The sequence below is a fragment of the Electrophorus electricus genome, chromosome 5 (genome assembly GCF_013358815.1).
Source record: "Electrophorus electricus isolate fEleEle1 chromosome 5, fEleEle1.pri, whole genome shotgun sequence".
Classification (NCBI taxonomy): domain Eukaryota; kingdom Metazoa; phylum Chordata; class Actinopteri; order Gymnotiformes; family Gymnotidae; genus Electrophorus; species Electrophorus electricus.
This window is the reverse complement of record NC_049539.1, coordinates 1,341,965-1,366,508: the sequence shown is the minus strand read 5'-3', so window position 1 is coordinate 1,366,508 and position 24,544 is coordinate 1,341,965. Positions and strand designations below refer to the sequence as shown.

The following is a 24,544-nucleotide window of genomic DNA, read 5'->3' as shown; positions in this document are numbered from 1 at the left end:
CTGTCAAAACACTGCTGCATACATCGACTGGGCTGTTATTGAAATGTAAAAAAAAAATAAAATAAAAAAAGAGTTTAAAATAGTTTTAAAAGAGTTTAAAAAGTAAAAAAAAAAATGATGTGTTGAAATTCCATCCCATTGCAGTCTTAGAGATAAAATGTAAAGATAATTTGTCCATCAATAAACTATTACATTTTACTCCATACATAATAACAATGCTACCTGTGAAACAACCAATTTTAATGGTAATGTAGCAGGCTGACAACTTACAAAAAATGCAATTTTATTGCAATCATCTGTAACTGAACCACTCTGAACATCTTTAATGTAACCTCCGTGTGAGTAGCATTCAGCAGCACTAACTCAGCCCATCAGAGAGACAGGTAGCCATCACCACGTCTCATTTGATGGGGACTTTTATTCTGCCTTTCTCAGCACTGTTGCTCGTGGAGTCATGTTCCTCTGCTCATTAAGACAAGGCACCTCTGTGGAGGCGTCCATCTATCATGGGGATGGGGGACGGGTGCCTGACAGAGGGCCAACGCTGGCATATCTTAACCCGCTACACACACACACACACACCTCCTCATGAAAGGCACTTTGTTGACAAGCTAGCGCATGCTGGCTTAATTGGCTTTTGCTGCACACCAGATGAGTTAATTAATTTTAATTACATGCTGGGGCTCAGAGAGTTCAGTCAGAGGGAACGAATACAGCTGGACACTGGAGGGACAGATTTGCAGAACCCAGGATGACAGTCGGACACTGATGGTATGGACGCTGCTGTGCTGCTTTTGGGGATTTTTTTTTTTGAATATGCAAATGAACCTCTGCACCCCCGCTGTGTGGAAAGTCATAACGTTAGCGGCCTGTAATTACAGGACTGGAATATGGGTTCGCAAATCACATGTCTAGAAAACCAGAGATACAGCATGAAAGAACTTTGCCATATGTCTGTTGTGTTGCATAGTGTGATCTGAGTCTGTATAGTGTGTTTGGAGTGTGTGTAATGTGTCCTGAGTCTGTGAAGTGTGTCCTGAGTGTGTTCTGAGTCTGTGTACTGTGTTCCAACTCTATGTAGTGTGTCCTGAGTGTGCGTAGTGTGTCCTGAGTGTGTGTAGTGAGTCCTGAGTGTGTGTAGTGCATTCTGAGTGTGTGTAGTGTGTCCTGAGTCTGTGTAGTCTGTCCTGAGTGTGTGTAGTGTTTTCTGAGTGTGTAGTGTGTCCTGAGTCTGTGTAGTGTGTGTAGTGTGTCCTGACCTCTGTGTAGTTTGTCCTGAGCCTGTGTAATGTGTACTGAGTGTGTGAAGTGTGTATGGTGTGTTCTGAGTTTGTATAGTGTGTTCTGAGTCCATGTAGTGCATTCTGAGTGTGTGCAGTGTGTCCTGAGTGTGCGTAGTGCGTCCTGAGTGTGTGTAGTGCATTTTGAATGTGTGTAGTGTGTCCTGAGCCTGTATAGTATGTACTGAGTGTGTGAAGTGTGTGTGGTGTGTTCTGAGTCTATGTAGTGCATTCTGAGTGTGTGTAGTGTGTCCTGATGTCTGTGTAGTGTATCTTGAGTGTGTGAAGTGTGCCCTGAGTGTTTGTTGTGTGTCCTGACTTCTGTGTAGTGTGTTCTGAGTCTGTGTAGTGTGTGTAGTGTGTCCTGAGTGTGTGTAGTGTGTCCTGAGTGTGTGTAGTGTGTTCTGAATGTGTGTAGTGTGCCCTGAGTGTGTGTAGTTGTCCTGAGTGTGTGTAGTGTGTCCTGACTTCTGTGTAGTGTGTCTAGTGTGTTCTGAGTCTGTGTAGTGTGTGTAGTGTTTCCTGAGTGTGTGTAGTGTGTGTATTTTGTCCTGAGTGTGTGCAGTGCATTCTGAGTGTGTGTATTGAGTCTGTGTAGTGTGTCCTGAGTCTGTGTAGTGTGTGTAATGTGCTCTGAGTGTGTGTAGTGTGTCCTGAGTGTGTGTAGTGTGTGTAGTGTGTTCTGAGTGTGTGTAATGTGTGTAGTATGTTCTGAGTCTTTGTACAGTGCTGAGTCTGTGTTTCTGTGTTGTGAAATTTTGCTGATCAGATTTGTTGCTACTTTGAGGAGTCGTATGAGGACAAGGTCAGGTAAGTGCTCATGAATACCACTCCGTTACTTCTAGCTGGACAGCGTCCAAAGACAGCTACTGCATTACAGTGGCCAGAAAAACACAAAAAAATATATCGCAACAATCATAACAGAACAAAAATGCAATGTGGAGAAGATTTGAGAGCTGGGTGCCAATGAGAAATGGGCAGTTTAATATCACCCTCCGTTTCATATGAAAGTTTATGGGATAATTGCTTACATTGTCTACTTGGACTGTATAATTGGACTGTGTTGGATGTGTGATGGCCCAGTCAGTAAAAGGCCACAATACAGTGTGGAGCAGCAGCCTAGCATATGAACAGGACTAAAGGTCGTGTGTGTGTGTATGAGGCCAGTGTGTGTGTGTGTGTGTGTGTGTGTGTGTGTGTATATATATATATATATATATATATATATATATATATATATATATATATATGAAGCCAATGTGTGTGTGTATGTGTTTATATGTGAAGCCAGTGTGTGTGTGTGTGTTTGTGTGTGTATATATGAAGCCAGTGTGTGTGTGAGGCTGTGTGTGTATGTGTGTATATATATGAAGCCAGTGTGTGTGTGAGGCTGTGTGTATGAGTGTATATATGAAGCCAATGTGTGTGTGTGTGTGTGTGTGTATGTGTGTGTATATGAGGCCAGTGTGTGTATGTGTGTGTATATATATATATATATATATATATATATATATATATATATATATATATATATATATATATGAGGCCAGTGTGTGTGTGTGTGTGCATGTGTGTATATATGGAGCCTGTGTGTGTGTGTATGAGTCTGTGTATGTGTGCATATATGAAGCCAGTGTGTGTGTGTGTGTGTGTGTGTGTGTGTGTGTGTGTGTGTGTGTGTGTATGTGTGTATATATATATATATATATATATATATATATATATATATATATATATATATATATATATATATATATATATGAGGTAACACACATATATATGTGTGTATATATGAAGCCAATGTGTGTGTGTATGTGTCTGTTTATATGAAGCCAGTGTGTGTGTGTGTGTGTGTGTGTGTATGTGTGTATATATGAAGCCAGTGTGTGTGTATGTGTGTATATATATGAAGTCAGTGTGCGTGTGTGTGTGTGTGTGTATGTGTCTGTGTGTATGAGGCCAGTGTGTGTGTGTATGTGTGTATATATGAAGCCAGTGTGTGTGTTTGTGTGTGTGTGTGCATGAGGCAAATCTCATTTTAGGACTAATTTCCATTGACCAGAGAAGCACAATAGTTGCTCTTTATGCATTTTCAGGAAGTTCCGAGGCTCCACTATTCTTACATCTGTGCATCTAAACTCCTGTCTCTCGGCAGGAGAGACACTGTCCTGTCCCCATTGTCCTGTCCCCACTGTCCTGTCTCCTACGAGGGTACAGGATCTAACAACAGGATTTGAATGAAATAAGGCAGAGTGTTTTTACTGCTGCTGGAGACGTACAATAGAGGTTATTCCACACAACCTTCAGCATCGAGTCTTTGTGCACTTTGGATTTTGTCTTCAGTCCTTTTTAAAAGCTCAAAGCAACGTTTCATTTCGAGACGATATATTTATGTTCAGCGCTCATTGCTGAAGTATAAATATAACCAGTAAGCGAAACAGGGAATTTTCTACCCGAACATTTTTAAGTAAGTAATAATAATGGTGTTAGACATTTATTTTTAATGTGAGCAAAGGTAAATATTGAGCCAAAAACAGAATAAAAGAGGGAGAATTTTTAGCAGTGCTTTTAACAAGCTCTTACCTGACTGATTCTGGAGGACTTTAACACTGAGCACCACATCGGCAGTGTTAATGATGCAATTCTAATCTGGAGTGTCCACTCCTCCTTCTCTCTGCTGGTGCAAGAGCCAGTAAGAGTCATTATCTCTACATTAACTGCTATCAGCAACGCCACAGTGGCCATAAGACCAGAAACAGCAGCGTTTAAAATGACAAATTACAGACGTCTTGTTGTGCGTTTATGGCGAGTGGATGTCAGCCATCGATTTTCCCGTGTGGCGCTCTGCTCCGTCACCCCGGGCGATGTCAGCTACGGGGCTGAGCCCAGCTGAACCTGGAACAACCAGCAGGAAAATAATCTTGCCTTGATCTTTAACTACAATACCCAAACATCTGCCTGCAAAACATAACTGTAGTAAAAACTGGTTGGAGCTGTTATACAGTTTGTGCAATAAGGATATTAAATAGGATGTTGAAAGAAGCAGGGTGAAGGTGAATCTGAACTAGCTAGAACATAAGGTGATTACAGAAAAACCAGGGGTCCAATTCTGTTTGAGACTCTCTACAGAAAGTCCCCAGCAGAGGGTAGGGTAGTGAGTATTGATAACGAGGGCGTCTACCTATCGAAAGACGGGCCTTTGTCCCACATTACCACCCAGCTCAGGTCCAGCCCAGGCAGCCAATCTTTTCAAAGTCGTGCCACGCTCGATTACACGGTTCTTTCATCAGTGCAGATCCGGGCGGGAGGAGCCCCTGCAAACCTGCAAACATCCTTAAAAGATCATTACTGCAATGTTGTCTGAAAAGTGGAGCTGACAGAACACGTATGAGGAGAACATTGTTTTCAGGAGTTTGTTTTAATAGCCAAAAGAAACAAAACAAACAGACAGGTAATAATAATAACAACAACAATAATAATAATTATAATAATTATAATAATAATGATTATTATTGTTATAATTATTACTGTTATTATTATTATTATTATTATTATTCAGTGTATAAAGTTTCACTAACCCAAGGATATTTTACATTTAAGAGGAAAGAAACCCAGAAAGACGAAAGTTTTGAGTTTAAGTTTTTATAGGAGCAGTAGTGTTGAAGGATGCTCCAACATGGTTATGAGTTGAGTTTGTGGGCAAGTAAGAAGACCAGTAAGAAGACCAGTAAGAAGACCAGTGCTAGAGGCTGGAAGGGTGGGAGATGGACAGAATAATGAATGAGCTCAGACAGACAGGTAGGAGCAAGACCATGAAGAGATATAAAGGTTGATATGAAGGACTTGATACTTGGGAGAGAACGGGGAGCAGGTGTGATGTGTGTGGTGTTTGTGTTACTGAAATACAGGTGTGATGTGTGTGGTGTTTGTGTTACTGAAATACAGGTGTGATGTGTGTGGGGTGTTTGTGTTACTGAAATACAGGTGTGATGTGTGTGTGGTGTTTGTGTTACTGAAGTACAGGTGTGATGTGTGTGGGGTGTTTGTGTTACTGAAGTACAGGTGTGATGTGTGTGGGGTGTTTGTGTTACTGAAGTACAGGTGTGATGTGTGTGGGGTGTTTGTGTTACTGAAATACAGGTGTGATGTGTGTGGGGTGTTTGTGTTACTGAAATACAGGTGTGATGTGTGTGGGGTGTTTGTGTTACTGAAGTACAGGTGTGATGTGTGTGGGGTGTTTGTGTTACTGAAATACAGGTGTGATGTGTGTGGGGTGTTTGTGTTACTGAAGTACAGGTGTGATGTGTGTGGTGTGTTTGTGTTACTGAAATACAGGTGTGATGTGTGTGGGGTGTTTGTGTTACTGAAGTACAGGTGTGATGTGTGTGGGGTGTTTGTGTTACTGAAATACAGGTGTGATGTGTGTGGGGTGTTTGTGTTACTGAAGTACAGGTGTGATGTGTGTGGGGTGTTTGTGTTACTGAAGTACAGGTGTGATGTGTGTGGGGTGTTTGTGTTACTGAAATACAGGTGTGATGTGTGTGGGGTGTTTGTGTTACTGAAGTACAGGTGTGATGTGTGGTGTGTTTGTGTTACTGAAGTACAGGTGTGATGTGTGTGGGGTGTTTGTGTTACTGAAGTACAGGTGTGATGTGTGTGGTGTGTTTGTGTTACTGAAGTACAGGTGTGATGTGTGTGTTATGTTTGTGTTACTGAAATACAGGTGTGATGTGTGTGGGGTGTTTGTGTTACTGAAGTACAGGTGTGATGTGTGGTGTGTTTGTGTTACTGAAGTACAGGTGTGATGTGTGTGTGTTTGTGTTACTGAAGTACAGGTGTGATGTGTGTAGGGTGTTTGTGTTACTGAAATACAGGTGTGATGTGTGTGGGATGTTTGTGTTACTGAAGTACAGGTGTGATGTGTGGTGTGTTTGTGTTACTGAAGTACAGGTGTGATGTGTGTGTGTTTGTGTTACTGAAGTACAGGTGTGATGTGTGTAGGGTGTTTGTGTTACTGAAATACAGGTGTGATGCGTGTGGGATGTGTGTGTTACTGAAGGACAGGTGTGATGTGTGTGGTGTGTGTGTTACTGAAGGACAGGTGTGATGTGTGTGTAGTGTGTGTGTTACTGAAGGACAGGTGTGATGTGTGTGGTGTGTTTGTGTTACTGAAGGACAGGTGTGATGTGTGTGTTACTGAAGGACAGGTGTGATGTGTGTGTTACTGAAGGACAGGTGTGATGTGTGTGGTATGTTTGTGTTACTGAAGGACAGGTGTGATGTGTGTGGTGTGTGTGTTACTGAAGGACAGGTGTGACGTGTGTGGTGTGTGTTACGGAAGGACAGGTGTGATGTGTGTGGTATGGTTGGTATATGTAAGGACAGGTGTGATGTGTGTGGTACGTTTGGTATATGTAAGGACACTAGCTCTTGACTTTTGAATGTACTGAAAATTGTTGATCAGTTTAGCAGGGAGACCATAAAAAAAGAGAGTTAGAGTAATCGATGTGGGGAAAAAATGAAGGCATTTATCAGCACTCCTGCGTAGAGCAAAAGGTGAAGGCATGCTGTACTGTGCAGATGATAAAATGCAGTTTTGGTGAGTAATTTGATATGGGACTCAAAGGTAAGTGATGAGTCAAAGAGGCTTAAGTTGATCTGATCAAATAATGACACCTTCAACATCAACAGTGAGGTTCTGAGGAACCATAAAGTAGTGATTTAGTAAAAATTTGGTTTTATTCAACCAGAATTTTCTATCTGTGATATATGAACTCAGGGCCTGAGCAGCAGGGAAAGCTGTACTAATATAAACCTGGAAACAGTGCAATTTAAGGCTGTGATTACGATTGATCTGGATTAGTGGAGAAACATAAAACACAGACAAACATAGAATTATGTTTAGACTAGCAATTTTAACCATCTTCAGTGGTTAAACACACACACACACACACACACACACACACACTCACACCTCTTCACCCTCCTGTGTGTTCGCCGTACATCAAAGTTCGACCCTGAACAGGAAACCCTGTGTGATCTGCCCACAGACGGTCTTGAAAGGGCTGAGTGGAGCGTTGAACTGAAGTGCAGATCACATGGACCTCGTGTGCCTCCAGTATCTCCATTGCTCCTGCAAATGTGACCTTTGACATAAACAGAAGCACCCTCAGCCCGAGAGTCAGGCCTGCCTTCAGCACTGCGTGCCATAGGGGTGCTTACCTTACGCTTCACACACCTCTGACTCTGTGGTGCTGAGGAACGGTTTCACACATCTGTTCACAGGCTAACCTAATTCAGGAGTCGATGGCATCAACACGAACCCTGCTGTGTGTCACAAACCTTCAGGTGCAGTGATAGGAAAATTGTCATGAAAAGCTTTGAATTATGCAAAAAATTCTGCTGTCAGGAAAAACTGACCCAGCTGTGTGCTGCACTCTGGAAAGCATAGCACAGGAGCGTGACGCTGGTGGAGGTTTCAACAAATTAAAACCAATTAAAGGAAAGATAAATTAAACATCATATTTATGATAACCTGACACTGTACATATGTTTCCTTCTAGGAAGGCCTTCCAGAACAGTTCTGGAGTCTGTGCTTCCATCATTCTGTCTCTGGGGGAATCGCGGGCGAAGGTAAACTCAGGCAGAACAGCTCTGCTTAACACGCCTGCCCTCACACAACCTTCATCTGCTATGTACAGTAGTTTAGATATTTTTACCCCTAGGAATTGACAGTACTGCTCATAGTATAAACAGCTCTGAGAAGAAAATATTTTTTTTCTCTTTACTGAAGTTCTCTAAAAGTGCATCGTTCTTGCTGGCAGATTGCAATGCGTCATGTGCAGACTGCTTTCATAAGCAAGTCCTGCCCTCCGAATGGCAGAAATAAGTCAAAACATCCTGTTGTTGTTGTCTGACATCTGAGCATCTGACGTTTCTTTATCAGTGCTTAGAGAGGACAGGAAGGAGCCCTTACCTAATGAGGGAATAAACTCTCTGTCATCTCAGCTTTTGATTACAAGATCTTTGACACTGGTGCAGAATTGTAGTGTGTGAATGCATATGCATGCACAAAAACACACACACACACACACACACACCCCCAGTATCCCGGGTGGCTAGCTGAGAATGACACCACTGCATTTAGCTCATAAAACAGGCTTCTCCCAAACCATAATCAGACTGGCCATGCATGTGTTCCTCAAAAACGTGGGTGCGTTTAGTCCATCTCCATCTCAGTCAGGTGGCAGCGTTTTATAGGCATCTCAGACTGTCAGGTGGCACCCTGACAGAAATGAGTTCTGATTGCTAATTGGCATGTGACACCTACTCTTCCTGGAAGAGATTGAGAAATCAGGCTGAGCCTCAAGGGAGAAAAAAATGAGACAGTTGTGAGAAATGAGTGGTGTATCAGTGGGAGAGGACAGGTGTCCCTTCACTGCTCTACTGAGGACATTTATCCACTCTAAGCCTGCAGGAGACGAAGACTCTGCATCTCACACATTGATTTGACCATTTTTTGGCATTAACCCCCGCTTCCTCCAGTTTTTCAATATGGTTTGTAAGGGTGTATTATTTACCAGCCTCACATCTCCTCGCCATAACACTGATTCTGTCGTGATTTTGGGTAAAGTTATTCGTTATCAGCCAGCCTCACATCTCCTCACCATAACACTGATTCTGTCGTGATTTTGGGTAAAGTCATTCGTTATCAGCCAGCCTCACATCTTCTCACCATAACACTGATTCTGTCGTGATTTTGGGTAAAGTCATTCGTTATCAGCCAGCCTCACATCTCCTCACCATAACACTGATTCTGTCGTGATTTTGGGTAAAGTCATTCGTTATCAGCCAGCCTCACATCTTCTCACCATAACACTGATTCTGTCGTGATTTTGGGTAAAGTCATTCGTTATCAGCCAGCCTCACATCTCCTCACCATAACACTGATTCTGTCGTGATTTTGGGTAAAGTCATTCGTTATCAGCCAGCCTCACATCTCCTCGCCATAACACTGATTCTGTCGTGATTTTGGGTAAAGTCATTCGTTATCAGCCAGCCTCACATCTCCTCACCATAACACTGATTCTGTCGTGATTTTGGGTAAAGTCATTCGTTATCAGCCAGCCTCACATCTTCTCACCATAACACTGATTCTGTCGTGATTTTGGGTAAAGTCATTCGTTATCAGCCAGCCTCACATCTCCTCGCCATAACACTGATTCTGTCGTGATTTTGGGTAAAGTCATTCGTTATCAGCCAGCCTCACATCTCCTCACCATAACACTGATTCTGTCGTGATTTTGGGTAAAGTCATTCGTTATCAGCCAGCCTCACATCTCCTCTCTTCCATGGCTATTGTTTTAAAAATGCATTTCAAAATGGAGGTTGGAACCAAGATAATACCCACAAATACTGATCTAGTATAACATATACATGCATACATTTATAGCATTGGCAGAACCTGACTGATTTACATATTTATCAGTGTGTGCACTTCCTGGGAAGCGAACCCATGACCTTGGTGTTGCTGGCATCTTGCACTTCTTGTGCTCCTGCACCATTTTCAGTACATATTTAATATATTTTACTCATGACAGCCAACAGACTGTGATGGCATGTTGCGTTTTTGGACCATATAAAGCTTGCCGGAGTCACTAGAGCTGCAGTACAGACTACAGTTCCACATTAACATGACTGACACATCCAACAGATCTAACGTGATGAGCTGAGCAAAAACTAGTCAGACTCCACCAAAGTGCACATCTCCCCATAGTCTCTGTTTGTTTAGTGGCAGTGTGATGCTTTCTGGTCCTGAGCTCAGAACACTTCAGTTATCTGTAACTCAATAGGTGCTTTTTGTAAATGTATCACATAATGAAAAGGGGAGTGAACTTGATCCTGATATTTATGGTAGCAACAGCCTGTTTATGCAGAAGTGGTTGCAGGATAATGGTTTAAAAAAACAAAAATACTTTTAATGGCCATGAAAGGAAACACCCTGAATAGCATTACAGTGAGATGTATGGCCAGTACCCAAATCAGACTAGGCATACTAGTGACACTGTGTTAACAGATAAAAGGTATCTCAGCAGTGACAGAGAGAAATGAGTGGTGTATCAGTGGGAGAGGACAGGTGTCCCTTCACTGCTCTACTGAGGACATTTATCCACTCTAAACCTGCAGGAGACGAAGACTCTGCATCTCACACATTGATTTGCTCTCATATTGCATATTTTTCATACTGTCAGGAAATCATCAGAACACCACACTGCATGCTTTGGGTAGGATTTTGCTATTCTGAGATTCTACGAATACCTTTCAGTTGAGGTGTGTGGCCTTGTAAAGACATGCTGTTGAATATTAAGGAAACTTATTTTAACCATGAACACACAATAATTCACACAATAAGGATTTTAAGAGTGTTTGCCTTCACGGAGTGCAATGGAAAATCAATGCTAAGATCAGTGTAAGAGACTGCTATCTTCTACTGAAGAGAAGTCTAACATGGCACAATATCGCACTATAGAATGAGAAAAGTATTTTCTAAAGAAGTCCTTCATTTTCCAACACACCCACCTGAATTTCACGCATCACCCAGATATGTCTCAGCCTTGCTTGGCTTTAGCTGCAGAGTGAAAAATGCAACTAATATCACCAAGGATTTTACTATATTTTGGTGTGTTGATATACACTAGACTGGTTTCACAGTCTTATATACAAATTTTTTAGATGCATGAAATAAAAACAACAGAAAGAGAAGTTACAGAATATACTCAGATTCAAAGAAGGTATAGTTTGCAAATAGTTGGTTTCATAACTATTTCTCTAGACAAATGAATTGCGATTTCAACTGGATCACTAAGGTAAAAAGAAGACAATTGTTTTAGAAAACACCTTTAAAAACCTCCACTGGCTTTCACCGTCAGTCTGTCAGAAGAAAAAGACGACTGGGGTCCTGTAGAGGGAGAACAGGACAGCAGGACATCGTGCACTGCCACGGGAGATTGCAGAACAGAAGAGGCAGGATTTGAGCATATAGTGGATAAACCAGTATTTCAATAGCAGCCACATTTCTTCGTTATGCTTACCAGCGATCGGCCGGGTCATAACACACGTTACTGTCAGATCTTGTAATCACATCTGCCAGCATTACTTCAGCTAACACAGGCATACTTTTCCCCACAGGATTCAAGCATCCATTTACATTCAGTGTCAGAAGAGGCCTGTCTTGGTGTCAACTCATTCCAAGGCAAGGCAGTTGGATAATACACTATCAACAGGACAACCCAGCCACGCTGTTCTTTTAATTTGCATTATTCTGCTTCAGTGTGGCAGTACACTAGTAAATTAAAATTGGCCTTTTGAATATTAATTAGTGGTAGAGGTTAAAGTTGTGTTTTCAATGAATGAATAATTAACTTTGTATTCCTAATAAGGCCAGGTCGTCTTGTTCTTCCTCCGGCCGAAGTCTGCAACAGCCTAACGAGCAAGATAAAGATGGCTAGCTGCTTCCTGTTCAACTGAAGCATAGCTCAGCCTTGAGACCAAGACATCTTGAGTTATGTCTCATACTTTTGCACATTTGCCACTGTTTATAGAGTAGGCTGTGCTGCTGCTGATAATGAATGTTGCTAGTTGTGGTGTTTTAACTAACTGTTGCTGAAGCCCAGCTGCCTGGGCACATTCTCCATCCTGCAGTCAAAAACAGAAATGAACCATAATAAGGTAGCAAGGTAGCAACTTATATGGCCAATTTTCCATTCTATACAGTCTAATGAGGCTCCTTAGCATCTGATAATGAGGGAGGGAAAAACTACAAAACCAACAATGCACAATAAAACAAAACAAAGGGAAACAAAACACAATGCAAAAAGAGCAGGAGTGAACGGGCAGCAGAACTACATGCTGCTGTAGGCGAGAAGGCTTTTCTTCCAGATCCCCTACTTTAGCTCCGCCCTGTCCATCTGCACCAGCTCCGCCCCTTTTTTCCTTCATGCATATGCATGCAACACTTACTGCCGTGCACATGGCCCGCAGCTGTAATTATTATTATTATCTGCTGCTAAGGACCAAGAAAGTGCAGTTTCCCTGCTGAACAATACATCAGCCATATAATGAGCTGGTGGACAGTGGTCTGATGTCCACTACTAATTGTGTGCTGAGTGTGTTGTATAACATCCACATTTACTGCATGGACTTGCTTGTTTAGCTTCGTTCTCTCACATTCTGCTCCACTGTGTTGACCTTTTAGAACAAGTCATGCCTGACTAGACCTGACCTTCATTTGTGTCTAAATACACAATCTTCCGGTACCACGTCCGTAATCTAGACGTCCCTACTCTACACGTGTGCACTCTCCCACGCGTACTCCACACGTCCCTTCTCTATACTTCTGTACTCTACTGGTTGTATTTCAGCTGTTCACAGCACGCCTCTTTAGTGAATCAGCTGGGCACATCATCTGGTTGTTGCAGTACTGATGGCTGCTGGTAACTGCGCCTGTATAACCGACGATCTTCTACATATGACACCCTCCTTTTAAGATTTCCAAGGGATCGCTAAGGTCCTAAAAGCTTTTTTTTGTAAACCCCTGCTCTGGTTCTTTCATTTTTCATGCAGGTTGTTGATGTCATTTCAAACTTGTGGCAGGCATTTTGTTGCTTTCAAAGTGGCATGGAACTCCTCCCTGTATCTGAAAGGGAGAGGCAAAGCAATTTATTCTGAAACAGCCACTTTAAAGGAGGTCAACACCTGTACACCTAAACCCAGTTTTTATTACTCAGATTCATTTCGACATTAAACTTGAGCTGAAGATGTGAAGATTAAACCCTTTCAGTGAATCTGAATTCCGCACTGCAGGGTGTCAGAAGCAGGAGTCTGAAGGCTCCAAAGACCTCCACTGAGTGGCTGTACGTGCCAATTTAAGGCTAAGTTGAGTAAAAAGCACGAACCCCTCGCATCCTTCAATCTCCTGCTGCCTGGTGACAGACATACAAGGAACCACACTCCTGCCCTGTCTCTGCTGACACAACCAGCACAGAGGACCTTAACAGGAACAGTTGTGGAGAATATCTCAGGAGAGGTAAGATTCCGACATAAAAACACGAGCTATAGCATCTGACGGGTCATCAAAGTCAAGAGTGTTGAAGTGGTAAAGGGCAGGACTCAGGCATGGTGCATCACTGCCGCCTTGTGGCTACAAGACGTCATACAGCACGTTGGATCTCACGGAAACGAGGTCGTTTTAAAATCACTGCAGCGCGGGATTTTCAGTAATGTGTGTGTGTGTGTATTTCTTTATCTAAACCATTCATAAACCATTATCAACTCTCATATTTTCCCCTCATTGTTTATTAGAAATGTGATGACAAGGTTGTCATAAATACAAAAAAAACCAAAAAAAAAAAAACCCCCCAAACCTCAATATGAACAGTTCATTGACTTAAACAATCATTTACAATAATCAGTATTAAGACTTGAAGGAAAAAACAATGAGTATATCAAATTATGGCATAAAGGAGATGCATAATGACGGCATGTACAGGTATTTTTTTTTAATCTTGATGGTTTAATTAAAAAAAAAAAAAGAAAAAAAGTTTTGATCCCATTATTTTAACCTGAAAGTTTGACAGCTGCAGATTTGAATGCAGCCGAATTCAATTCAAAACACTAATACGAAAAAACAGAATGTGTTAGGTCACACATCGGACACACATCATTACCACAGGCACGGACACCCCCACACGGTTCATTAATGTGGATATTGGGGCATAGAAATCACTGCCATCACTCCACAGGCTCAGACACATCCTCTGCATTTACATGCACCCTCACGAGCTGAGAGGCCACACCCACTTCCATGATTATACCTGCCACTTACAAACAAAAAAGTAAGGCAATTACAAGACAAGAGGTGCCGAGGGCCAGTATCTGAAATTGTCATCACATATAAACTGAGGTTATGTAGGAGAGCGAGGATGAACCTCCATACAGAAGCCTCTTCCTTTGGGCCTTCAAAGAAACTATCACCAGCTGTGACTCTGATGAGGTTGCCCTTAGCAACACACCAACCAATCAACAAGTCCACGCACAATGTACAGTGGACGTGACGCTGAACGTACAGCTTCAGTCCTTGGGATTTCGAGGAAGAAAGAACCGTCAGAAAAGCTGAAATGCATATAGGACTAGATTACTGTACGTGATGTGTGTGTGTGTGTGTGTGTGTGTGTTACATGAGTAAGAATAATGCTGGTTATATAAGAAGAAACCACAATAAGGCATGGGTGAGCTCAAAGCACCCAGACGAGGTCTCGCAGTACAACATCATACCATAAGAGGGCAGCAAAGCATTTCATTTCTCATAACACGTCACAAACCAAATTCTCTTGATTCTTATCAAAGGGGCAGAACCCTTAAAACAAAAACCTGTATGCACAATAACACCCCCGCTAGAGGAAAAGCCCTAATTTGAAAACAGGGGGGGTGGGTGGGGGGGTTTAAAGGTGTGTGGGCAAGTGTAGCCCTTGCTGTGTTCAGGTCAGAAACGGATGGAACTGAGAAGCAGATTAACTGGCTCTCCTTTCGGGCTCCGGTTGGCACTGACTGCTGGTATCTGCTTGCAGGCTGGCAGGAGAGGTGGTGCTGGAGGTGTAAGGGGGTGGGTCTCCCTCTAGGATGGGCACGCTCTGGGAGGCATCAGTGTCGTCGCTCTGAGCATACTCGCTGTACGGAGGAGGCTTCAGGTCATTCGCTGCACGAGAGAGAAAGAGAGAGAGAGTTACGTTGGAGGGACAGCATGCTCTCGACATGCATCGACATGCGTAATGGTTTCATGGATAATGAAAAATCTCTCTTAAGATGCCCTGCGTTACCGCAACACCACTCGGGCAGTGGGGTCTCAGTGGTTAAAGTACCTGACTAGTAATAAGATGGTTGCCAGTCAAGTCCCACCACTGCCAGGTTGCCACGGTTGGGCCCCTGAACAAGACCCTCAACCCTCAGTTACTCACGTTGTGTTCAGACAGAACTGGAAGTGGCTTTGGATAAAGGTGTCAGGTGCATGTAAAAGCACTCAGGTGTGATTATGCAGCTCCTATATGTTAAGTTGGCTATAACACAAGACCAGGAAGTCTGTGCTCCAACCACGCTGACAGACTGGAAGTGTTTTTGACTCCTTTGTCTTACAGCTCTTCCAGAACAGAGTGCGGCTGTATTACGTTTATAAGCCCCAGCTTCTAATTTCAGTGGCACGCTTGACTGGGTACTGGGTGACGTCTAGCACGGCTGCGTAACCTTCTCCCTAAACCTACCCGCTCCCTTCCCTCACGCTCCTCCTTCCGCGGGGTGACGTCAGCGAGCGGAGCCGCGTTACTGGGTTCTCGGCGGTGCCCATGACGAGTCATCACACATCATAAATACGTGATGGGGGGGAGGAGGCCAGACCCACACCCAGCACCACCGGCCCTGCTGGGTTTAACGACCACACACACCACAGTGCTGAGGGCCCAAAGCGGGTCCACAGGGGCCCCAACATCTTCCTTCCCTGTCTGGCTACTAAAACATAAAGTGCACACACACTGTCATAACAGCGGTGTTGTTGGGAGTCTGGGAGATCTTCGGGGCCCAGCTGGAACACTCGCCACAACCAGTCGGTCCTGGACCGGGCCAGTTCTGTCCTGCCTTCTTTGACCAGGTCCTTGGAGTCCCTTCACAATATACATTCGACAGGGCTTCAGTTATGAAGGAATTACTGATGGTGGAAAGACGATGGGCCAGGACAACGGGTTTGGTTGTATTTATCCATGTCCTGAGATGGAATGCACCAAGAGAAACAGCCAGAGCACATCTAGAACATGAATCGTCCCCCTGCCTCAGTGCGCAATTTGCTTTATGACCATAGATCAAGAAAGTTTAAAAGTCAGTGTGAAATGTCAAATTTTAGTTGCTATTCTTGGAATTTGTGGACTCTTTGGCAGGATTTGTATTTAGTATTGTCATGAGGTTCAGGAAACCGCTCGTAGTTCTGGGCTGGCAAGGGACTGTTAGCATTGAGCTGAAAAGCCATCAGTGCAATCTGTTCCTCTTAAGGACAGGAGGGACCAACTTTTAACTCCCAACCAACCATCAAACTACTTAATTCTGGAATGCATCCAAACTTTACAACAACACACCCAACCAGCAAACAAGTATCTCAATTCCAGTTGTGTCATCATAACATCACAGGTCTTGTCTCCATATCTTGATGGCCTGCAGGCTTGTATTTCTCTGTACATCATTCCACGCATGTCGTATTTCTTGTTATGCCAACATCTGTCCACACGTGTTCCGCCTCTACAGACATCAGCCGGGTCTCCATCGCTAGCAGTGAGTGGTCGGAAGCCTGAACACTTTAAAACTGACTCTGCATTTACCGTCCTGCATGTGTACCAGGAAGATAAAATCGATCACCTTGCTGTTCCAGTGCAAACACGGTACTGAAGACGGAGGAGGTGGAGCAACAAGCAAAAAAATATAATCCCCAATCAATATAAAAAAGGGGCATTTTTAGTTAAGGTTCATGGTTAAAGTACAAAAGCTCCTTTCCAGTGACACTTTTGATGTGTCGTTTCCCGTCTTTAGAGTGTGTTGGTACTGGCAGACATGCCACAATACCTGAACACACAGCAGAGTTGTAAGTGTGTGTTCACGGTTTCAGTCTTTACCATCATCGTGCCCTTAATGTCTGAACACACAAATCCATTATGGATCCCTGCTTATCTGTCAGAGAATAAACACTAACCTTGTCTGCCATTTTAAAACTTACATGAACTAATGACATTCATAATGAGACCAACTAAACAAAAATAACCCAACATTCTAAACTAAATGTTGTTCCGTTCAAGTGTGGATGAAAGTAGGTTAAAGGTACTGCGTCACGCTGAAACTTTCCTGCGCCCACTCTTTAGTGTGCAGTAGTTTCATGTGGGTGGTGACTGTTCCCCTAAACACAAAACACACAGTGTTCCTGTGAAGTGAAGTGGGCCAGCAGTGGTACGAGGTGTACAACAGAACAGCCACTCTGTTTCTATATGGGTGTGACATTCGCCTGTCTGTACAAATAGGAGTCAAAGAGAACACCTACACGAGAGAACAATCTGGGTGCATCAGCTCATGCTGAGAACTGTGGAGTGACTGCAAGTTTGACATTTTCACAAAACAGCTTTTGTGAGAGGGAGATATATAGGTACATATGCAAGGAATATGTTCCTCTCTTCCTAAGGGAGGAACATCAGAGCCTGGTGGAGAACATGCTAAGAGCCTGTGGGCCTCCAGACGCAGAGAGATCAAATCAAGTATTGGTGAACCAACCACGACAGCAGAGGAGATGCAGAAAATAGCTGGTGGTGGATGTGTCAGCCCCCAGTGATGCAATCCTCTAGCGGAAGGAAAATAAGAAGTTGGAAAAGTGCCAGGGGCTAAAAAAGGCAAGAGAGAGAATGTGGAAGGTTGACACCAAGGTTGTCATCGTAGTGACGGGAGCACTTGGGATCGTGACCCCTAAGCTGGAGGAGTGATTTGAGCAGATCACAGGAATGACAGTCAATCTCAGCCTAGAAGATCACAATCCGAGGAACAGCAAAAACACTGCACCGCATCTCACACACACACACACACACACAGGTAAGAGGCCTGAGTGTGAGATAAAGATATGACCATACATTAATCATAAATGTAGACCATTTATTAAAAGCAAAACCATCTTTGCGACACACCCATCAGTAGTGTGTACACAGGGGTTTGTAGACATGCTCCTGCACATGTATACTGATGCTGAGAACAGAAGGCAACCGTGAGTAATCAGACAGTCTGACGAGCTGCGTCACATCCTGAATTGCAAAATTCAAACGTGACCATTTTATGAGAAGAGTTGGGCATGCACGAACAAGAGAAAGAGAAAGCAGAATTCACAGGAAGAAAATGAGCAATTTGTGTATGAACCAGGGCTCCCTCTTCCTAAGTATTCATGGAGTGTATCCAAACACGGCCATCAGTCCCAAACCTCCAGACAGCACACATGACCGGCAAGGACCCGTACGGACCGGACTTCACTTCTACCCACTCTCCACCAGTGAGCACCACCCAGTCATGACCGGCATGGACCCGTACGGGCCGGACTTCACTTCTACCCACGCTCCACCAGTGAGCACCACCCAGTCATGACCGGCATGGAGCCGTACGGACCGGACTTCACTTCTACCCACTCTCCACCAGTGAGCACCACCCAGTCATGACCGGCATGGAGCCGTACGGACCGGACTTCACTTCTACCCACTCTCCACCAGTGAGCACCACCCAGTCATGACCGGCATGGACCCGTACGGGCCGGACTTCACTTCTACCCACTCTCCACCAGTGAGCACCACCCAGTCATGACCGGCATGGACCCGTACGGGCCGGACTTCACTTCTACCCACTCTCCACCAGTGAGCACCACCCAGTCATGACCGGCATGGACCCGTACGGACCGGACTTCACTTCTACCCACTCTCCACCAGTGAGCACCACCCAGTCATTCTTGCTATAGACAATCTAGATTCCACACAACCTTATGGAGACTCTTAACACAGATATCTTTGCTTTCCTCCTCTGTTCAGTGTAATGTGTATATTCCGTTACAATTCAGTAGCTGCTGCACTAGAATACCTTTTGCCATGCTGCAATCTGAAACCTGATAATTAAGAATCATTCTATATTTGGCCAAGCAGCAGTCTTCTCAACCTCTTCCAGGATGTCACAAAATCCTTCCATCTACGTGTCTGCAGTGCAGACAGATGCACGGACATCAACACTTGCTCGCGTAGAGACAGAAGAGATTTGTGCACCTCGTCACCTTGTCCAGGAACTAAAGGTCTACATACTGCTACAGCACACCGTGTACGACAACTCCCCCATGCTCTGATCAGTCATGTATGGACAAAACGTATTTAGGAATCTGCCTTACACCTGTTTCAGTGATCGAAGATGGCTTCTTTTTTCACAAATTCACAAGTATTCAAGAATATAAAAGGATCACGAGTAGTGTATGTTTTTTTGTGAATGACGGCGTACATAATTTGCCCTTTGAAGTTCATAATATTTGTATTTTAGAACTGATCATTCAAAAACCTCTTACCTCAAGTTTCATCACCTCTGCACCCTTCTCACTCTGCTCTTACCCCACGGTGGCCAACGGACTCGCTGTACAGAAATACCAAGAAACTCACCTCCCCCTTTTTCTAGACATCGCACAACCGTTATGAAAAAACAATGGTTCTTTCATGCACCTGAATGCGAGAAAGTACCGCCCTCACCCTCACTAGCTCGTCTCCGTGGTTCCCTATCGCTGTCTTCACTCGGTGCTCACGCCAAGCACACTAAATCCCCAACGCACCAGAGAAGCAGGCTTTAGCAGAGCAGTGCTCGGATGTATGGATGAGCTACATAAAGAGTGACAGCAGCCTGTGGGAATCTTCAACTCTAACACACCTAAAACCACCACGCAGTTTCTAAACAGACAGGGAGATCGAGTTTTGACCCTGTGCCTATCGCGCTACATTATGTTTACATTCCCGTGTGAATTATTTTTTTAAACCCCAAACGACCAAAGCATCTTTAATTCACCGTGTCTTCGCAAAAGTTTCCAACATACCATTCCAGACAGAAAGCTGGGTTAACTCCATGAACGGTTACTGGTGTGGGGGGGTCTTACCTCCAGACACAGCCTCGTACGGAGGAGGCATGTCCAGGTGGGAGAGGGAGGAGGCCGGGTGCAGTGAGGCCGAGGGTTCCCCGACAGAGCCATCATCCTGCACGCTGTACCAGCTGGGCCAGATCGACGTCTGTGCGACAGAGGAGAGGACTCACGTCAAACACGCGACACATGCCAACACCAGAGCAGGCAAACCCTCTGGCTTGGGCCAGCAGCAGCCAGTGGAAATGAACGTTTTTGATTAATAAGAGTTTCTGTACATTTGTGTGAGGATACAGAGCAAGTCAGACATGGGGAAACTCAACAGTACAAAGCGTCTTTGATAAAATCAGCAGCAGCTGAAAATGTAACAATCCACCAAAGAACGATACTCTGACTGATACAGAATTGGATTTTTTGGATGTAATTCCATCATGGATTACCTTCTGGAAAACACTATTCACATATTCTCACATAACTTAAACAATGGATGGCATGGAAGTGTAAATACCCTCTCCATAACTCCTGCAGATCAGAACACAAGAGAAAAGACCAATCTGTGTGTGTCTGCCACAGTCACAAGGACTCCCCTGATAAACTGTGACAGTTATTCACCAACAACTGAAGTGTGAACATTAGATCAGAAAATGGAACAACACTGCATCTTTCCATCTCTGCAAAAAATACACAACAGCCTTGTGGCCTAACAGCTTCAGTCCCGTGGGTCTGATCTAACAGCTTCAGTCCCGTGGGTCTGATCTAACAGCTTCAGTCCCGTGGGTCTGATCTAACAGCTTCAGTCCCGTGGGTCTGATCTAACAGCTTCAGTCCCGTGGGTCTGATCTAACAGCTTCAGTCCCGTGGGTCTGATCTAACAGCTTCAGTCCCGTGGGTCTGATCTAACAGCTTCAGTCCCGTGGGTCTGATCTAACAGCTTCAGTCCCGTGGGTCTGATCTAACAGCTTCAGTCCCGTGGGTCTGATCTAACAGCTTCAGTCCCGTGGGTCTGATCTAACAGCTTCAGTCCCGTGGGTCTGATCTAAATGTTGCTTGAGCATGACTGTGTGTGTGGCTTGTGCTTATGGCTCTACTTAAATGAACAAGCAGCTGTTTGGAACTGGATTACTATCAGACTAGAACTGGGTTGCTATTAACAGACTGAAGATGGATTACTATCAGACTAGAACTGGGTTGCTATTAACAGACTGAAGATGGATTACTATCAGACTAGAACTGGGTTGCTATTAACAGACTGAAGATGGATTACTATAACCAGACTAGAACTGGGTTGCTATTAACAGACTGAAGATGGATTACTATCAGACTAGAACTGGGTTACTGTAAAAGTATTGGAGCTGTTACCACTCTGCCTGTGCAACTGCTTAAAACCTGTAACTTTTAAGAATTTCCTTCCGTTTATTCATTACTCTGTATCCACAATTCTTACCAGCCTTCCCTGGTCATTACGATGCAGTATATGACAATTTTGTTAATGTTGTCCAATACACACACGTCACTTGCTCAGCTATCATGCTCCAAGTTGAACGAGTTCTCTTTTTGCCTTGGATTTGTTCCCTTACTGGCTATACTCAACATTTCTGTTGTTTCATGAAGTTTCCCCAACAATATTGCTTATTTTGCATCAAACAAAAGATCAGATAAAAGGTGATGCAAAGATCAAAAGAAAACTAACGTGATCTGCTTCACTGAACACATACATTGACACAATGCATGCACACACCCACACAATACACCCATACACCTGAACAATACACCCATACACCCACACAACCCACACCAGACTAAGTTCTCTCTAAGACTTCTAAGGACTTTTCACGTAATAAAGAGAGGCTACCCACTGCACACGGCTGCCAATTCTGGAACTGAGACTGCTGAACTGACCTGAGGTCAGTTTCTGTGACGAGAGAGTTGTAAGGACCTTAAAAAACTAAACAATTTGCCCTGTACCACATACAGTAAAAAACTCAGTATTAATAACTACAACACACTGTCTCATACAATAAAGCAAAACTACCAAAAGAAAAATAAAAAGATAAGAGAAACATATTATGAAGAACGTTCTATGGATGGGCAAATCTATATTATACTGATACTTCCGATCCAGGAATAAAAAACCCCAAAAAGCAAAAAAGAACTTTGATCTATAGACGTTTATTTGAATAGAACCTCACCTAGCTCTGGCACAGACGTCAACTAACCTGTAATGAACTTTTCACTGCACTTTATCTATTGATCTGTCTTTTTTGCACAATCAAAATAAAGTAAAAATCAACCAACCAAAATTTACATATAGTGACAAAAACAAATCAGTAGAGATTTACTATCACTATTTAAACCCTTGCCGACTGTAAAAAGTACGAAGAGTGAAGATAAATAGACAACTGACAAAAGATAACTGGATCGTTTCCAGCCAGTCTGGAGAACACTTACACTTTGTCTCTCACACATCTGGTGTAGGTAGGCTCGTCCCCCCACTATTACAATCTGGGCATTGCGAGGGTTACTGAGGTACGCTGCCAGCTGTCTCTGTCTGGAGCGGTACCAGCAGATGTAGAAGAAGATCTTTATCATAATAAAAACGATAACAACTCTGAAAAGGGCCAGAAGAAAAAAAGCATAAAGTTAATGAAGCTTCTCCAAGTAATACACAGTTTACATTCACATTGAGGTGTTTGACCAGAGCGATAGTAATATTTTATCAGTGGGGGAGTTGTGTGTGTGCACCAGGGGTATTGACCATGTGAACTACAGGGGCGCTACCATCAACACCTGCCAGTACTGTATGGGAAATACACGCCTAACTTCCCTGCTTCCCCCATTAAACACCCCGGGGCTGCTCTGCTAGAATAAACAGAAGTGAGTCACTTTAGAGGATTTGGAATAAGCCATGAGCGACGTTTGTGCTTGTGTTGACTTACATGTACCAGTACAGCTCCATAGTTTTAGTGGGAACCAATCGGCATATTCAGTCACCAGTGGCCTGGCTAAAGTGAAAGCGTTACAACAAAGGAAAAAAACAGAATCATGTCAACCATTAGTCTAACACGATGGGAACTGTGATCCATGTCTGTCTGTGTATATATATATATATATATATATATATATATATATATATATATATATATATATATATATATAAATAAAATCTGTGTGTGTGTGTTTAGCTATCCTAACCTCGGTAACCTAAAGCCCACGTAGCCACCCAACACCATTACTCTTTCACTCGGTTATGTCCGTCTTAGGACAACAATTTTAGTTAGATCTTAGAATTTAAAACAGTGTAGCAGGCTATACCTGGCTAGCTAAAAGCAGAGGACTTTTAGCTGGTTATCGCTAAGTTAAATAGTTAATTAGCGTTACTGTGCAAAAAAGTAAATTTATTTTTCTGTCTGTTGTAGCAATTAGAGGTCTAGTTACTGGGCGCACTATGCTAGTAGTCTGTGATAGCTGTGTTAACTAGCTACCGCTACACCATTCACAGCATATTAGTGTCGAAAAGTAAGTAAAAGACAGTAAACTGTTAACCTACTAACGCTAGATAACGGTAAGTGATGTAATTCAATCTAGTTAACGCCAGGTAACCTAGCTAGCATTATCCACACACCAGGCTAGCCCTCTAGCTGGCTCCATCTTTCTTATATATTAACCAAATTCTTTTAGCAACATTACTAGCCAGCTATCTTAGTTAAAGTCGTTCTCAGTATGGCATTAACCAGCTGTTTATTTTCGGAGTTAAGACTATATAACCAGCGGTGGCTCTCAAATGTACCATGAGAAGTGACTCACCTTGCGCCAAGTTGCTCGCTAGCTTAGCTTATTTTAGCTTATTTTAGCTTAGCTGCTAACCCCAAACGAACAGTCCGCTACTCCGTTAGCATGTTAGCATGCCAGCTAACCTGGGTAATGCGATTACGGACGCGCAGTCAGTGCCAAACGTTTCGTTTTGTTATTTAAAAAAAGATATCTAGGTACTGTTACTTTTATTCGCTCTGTCACGAATTCAGATTTGTAAAACAAAAATCCAGTGTTTATTATGAGCTAACCCGAATGCAAATCTCAGCTGGACTGATAACGTTAGCTCCGTGAAAACTGAACGGCAGTCCCAGGGTGAAGAGGGCGTGGGCACGACCCGCCAGCGCCGCTACACGCACGTCTACACGACCAAACACAACCCAACACGACCCGGGGCACGACCCACAAGCGCCGCCACACATACACCTACACGACCCGCACCATGACCCACCAGCGCCGCTACACGCACACCTACACGACCCGGAACACGGCCCACCAGTGCCGCCACACGCACACCTACACGACCCGGAACACGGGCCACCAGTGCCGCCACACGCACACCTACACGACCCGGAACACGGGCCACCAGTGCCGCCACACACACACCTACACCGCTACACGCACACCTACACCTACACGACCCGGAACACGGCCCACCAGTGCCGCCACACACACACCTACACGACCCGCATCACAACCCACCAGCGCCGCTACACGTACACCTACAAGACCCGCACCACGA

At 43.8% G+C, this 24,544-nt stretch overlaps 1 protein-coding gene across 2 annotated transcripts; it reads right to left on the bottom strand.

Moving 5' to 3' along the window:
- Positions 1-13,613: 13,613 nt before the first annotated feature.
- Positions 13,614-24,282, bottom strand: si:dkey-118j18.2. Of its 2 annotated transcripts, none has more exons than XM_035526567.1 (5): positions 23,797-24,282; positions 22,929-22,994; positions 22,441-22,600; positions 20,011-20,140; positions 13,614-15,033 (listed from the first exon to the last, which is right to left on the bottom strand). In XM_035526567.1, exons 2-5 carry the CDS (start codon positions 22,946-22,948, stop codon positions 14,849-14,851), a joined length of 495 nt encoding a protein of 164 aa, XP_035382460.1. In that variant the 5' UTR covers positions 22,949-22,994; positions 23,797-24,282; the 3' UTR covers positions 13,614-14,848. The 2 variants fall into 2 exon arrangements, with proteins under 2 accessions (XP_035382460.1, XP_035382461.1); XM_035526568.1 differs by having other exon boundaries at positions 22,929-22,990.
- Between the last annotated feature and the right edge of the window lie 262 nt (positions 24,283-24,544).

Excerpts from the sequence above, each read along its gene's own strand:
- si:dkey-118j18.2 (XM_035526567.1), bottom strand. The coding sequence starts at position 22,948 with ATGGAGCTGTACTGGTACAT. Across the intron at positions 20,141-22,440 it reads AGATGTGTGAGAGACAAAGT|ACGTCGATCTGGCCCAGCTG; the intron begins GTAAGTGTTCTC and ends TCTGTCGCACAG. Across the intron at positions 15,034-20,010 it reads GTACGAGGCTGTGTCTGGAG|CGAATGACCTGAAGCCTCCT; the intron begins GTAAGACCCCCC and ends TCTCTCGTGCAG.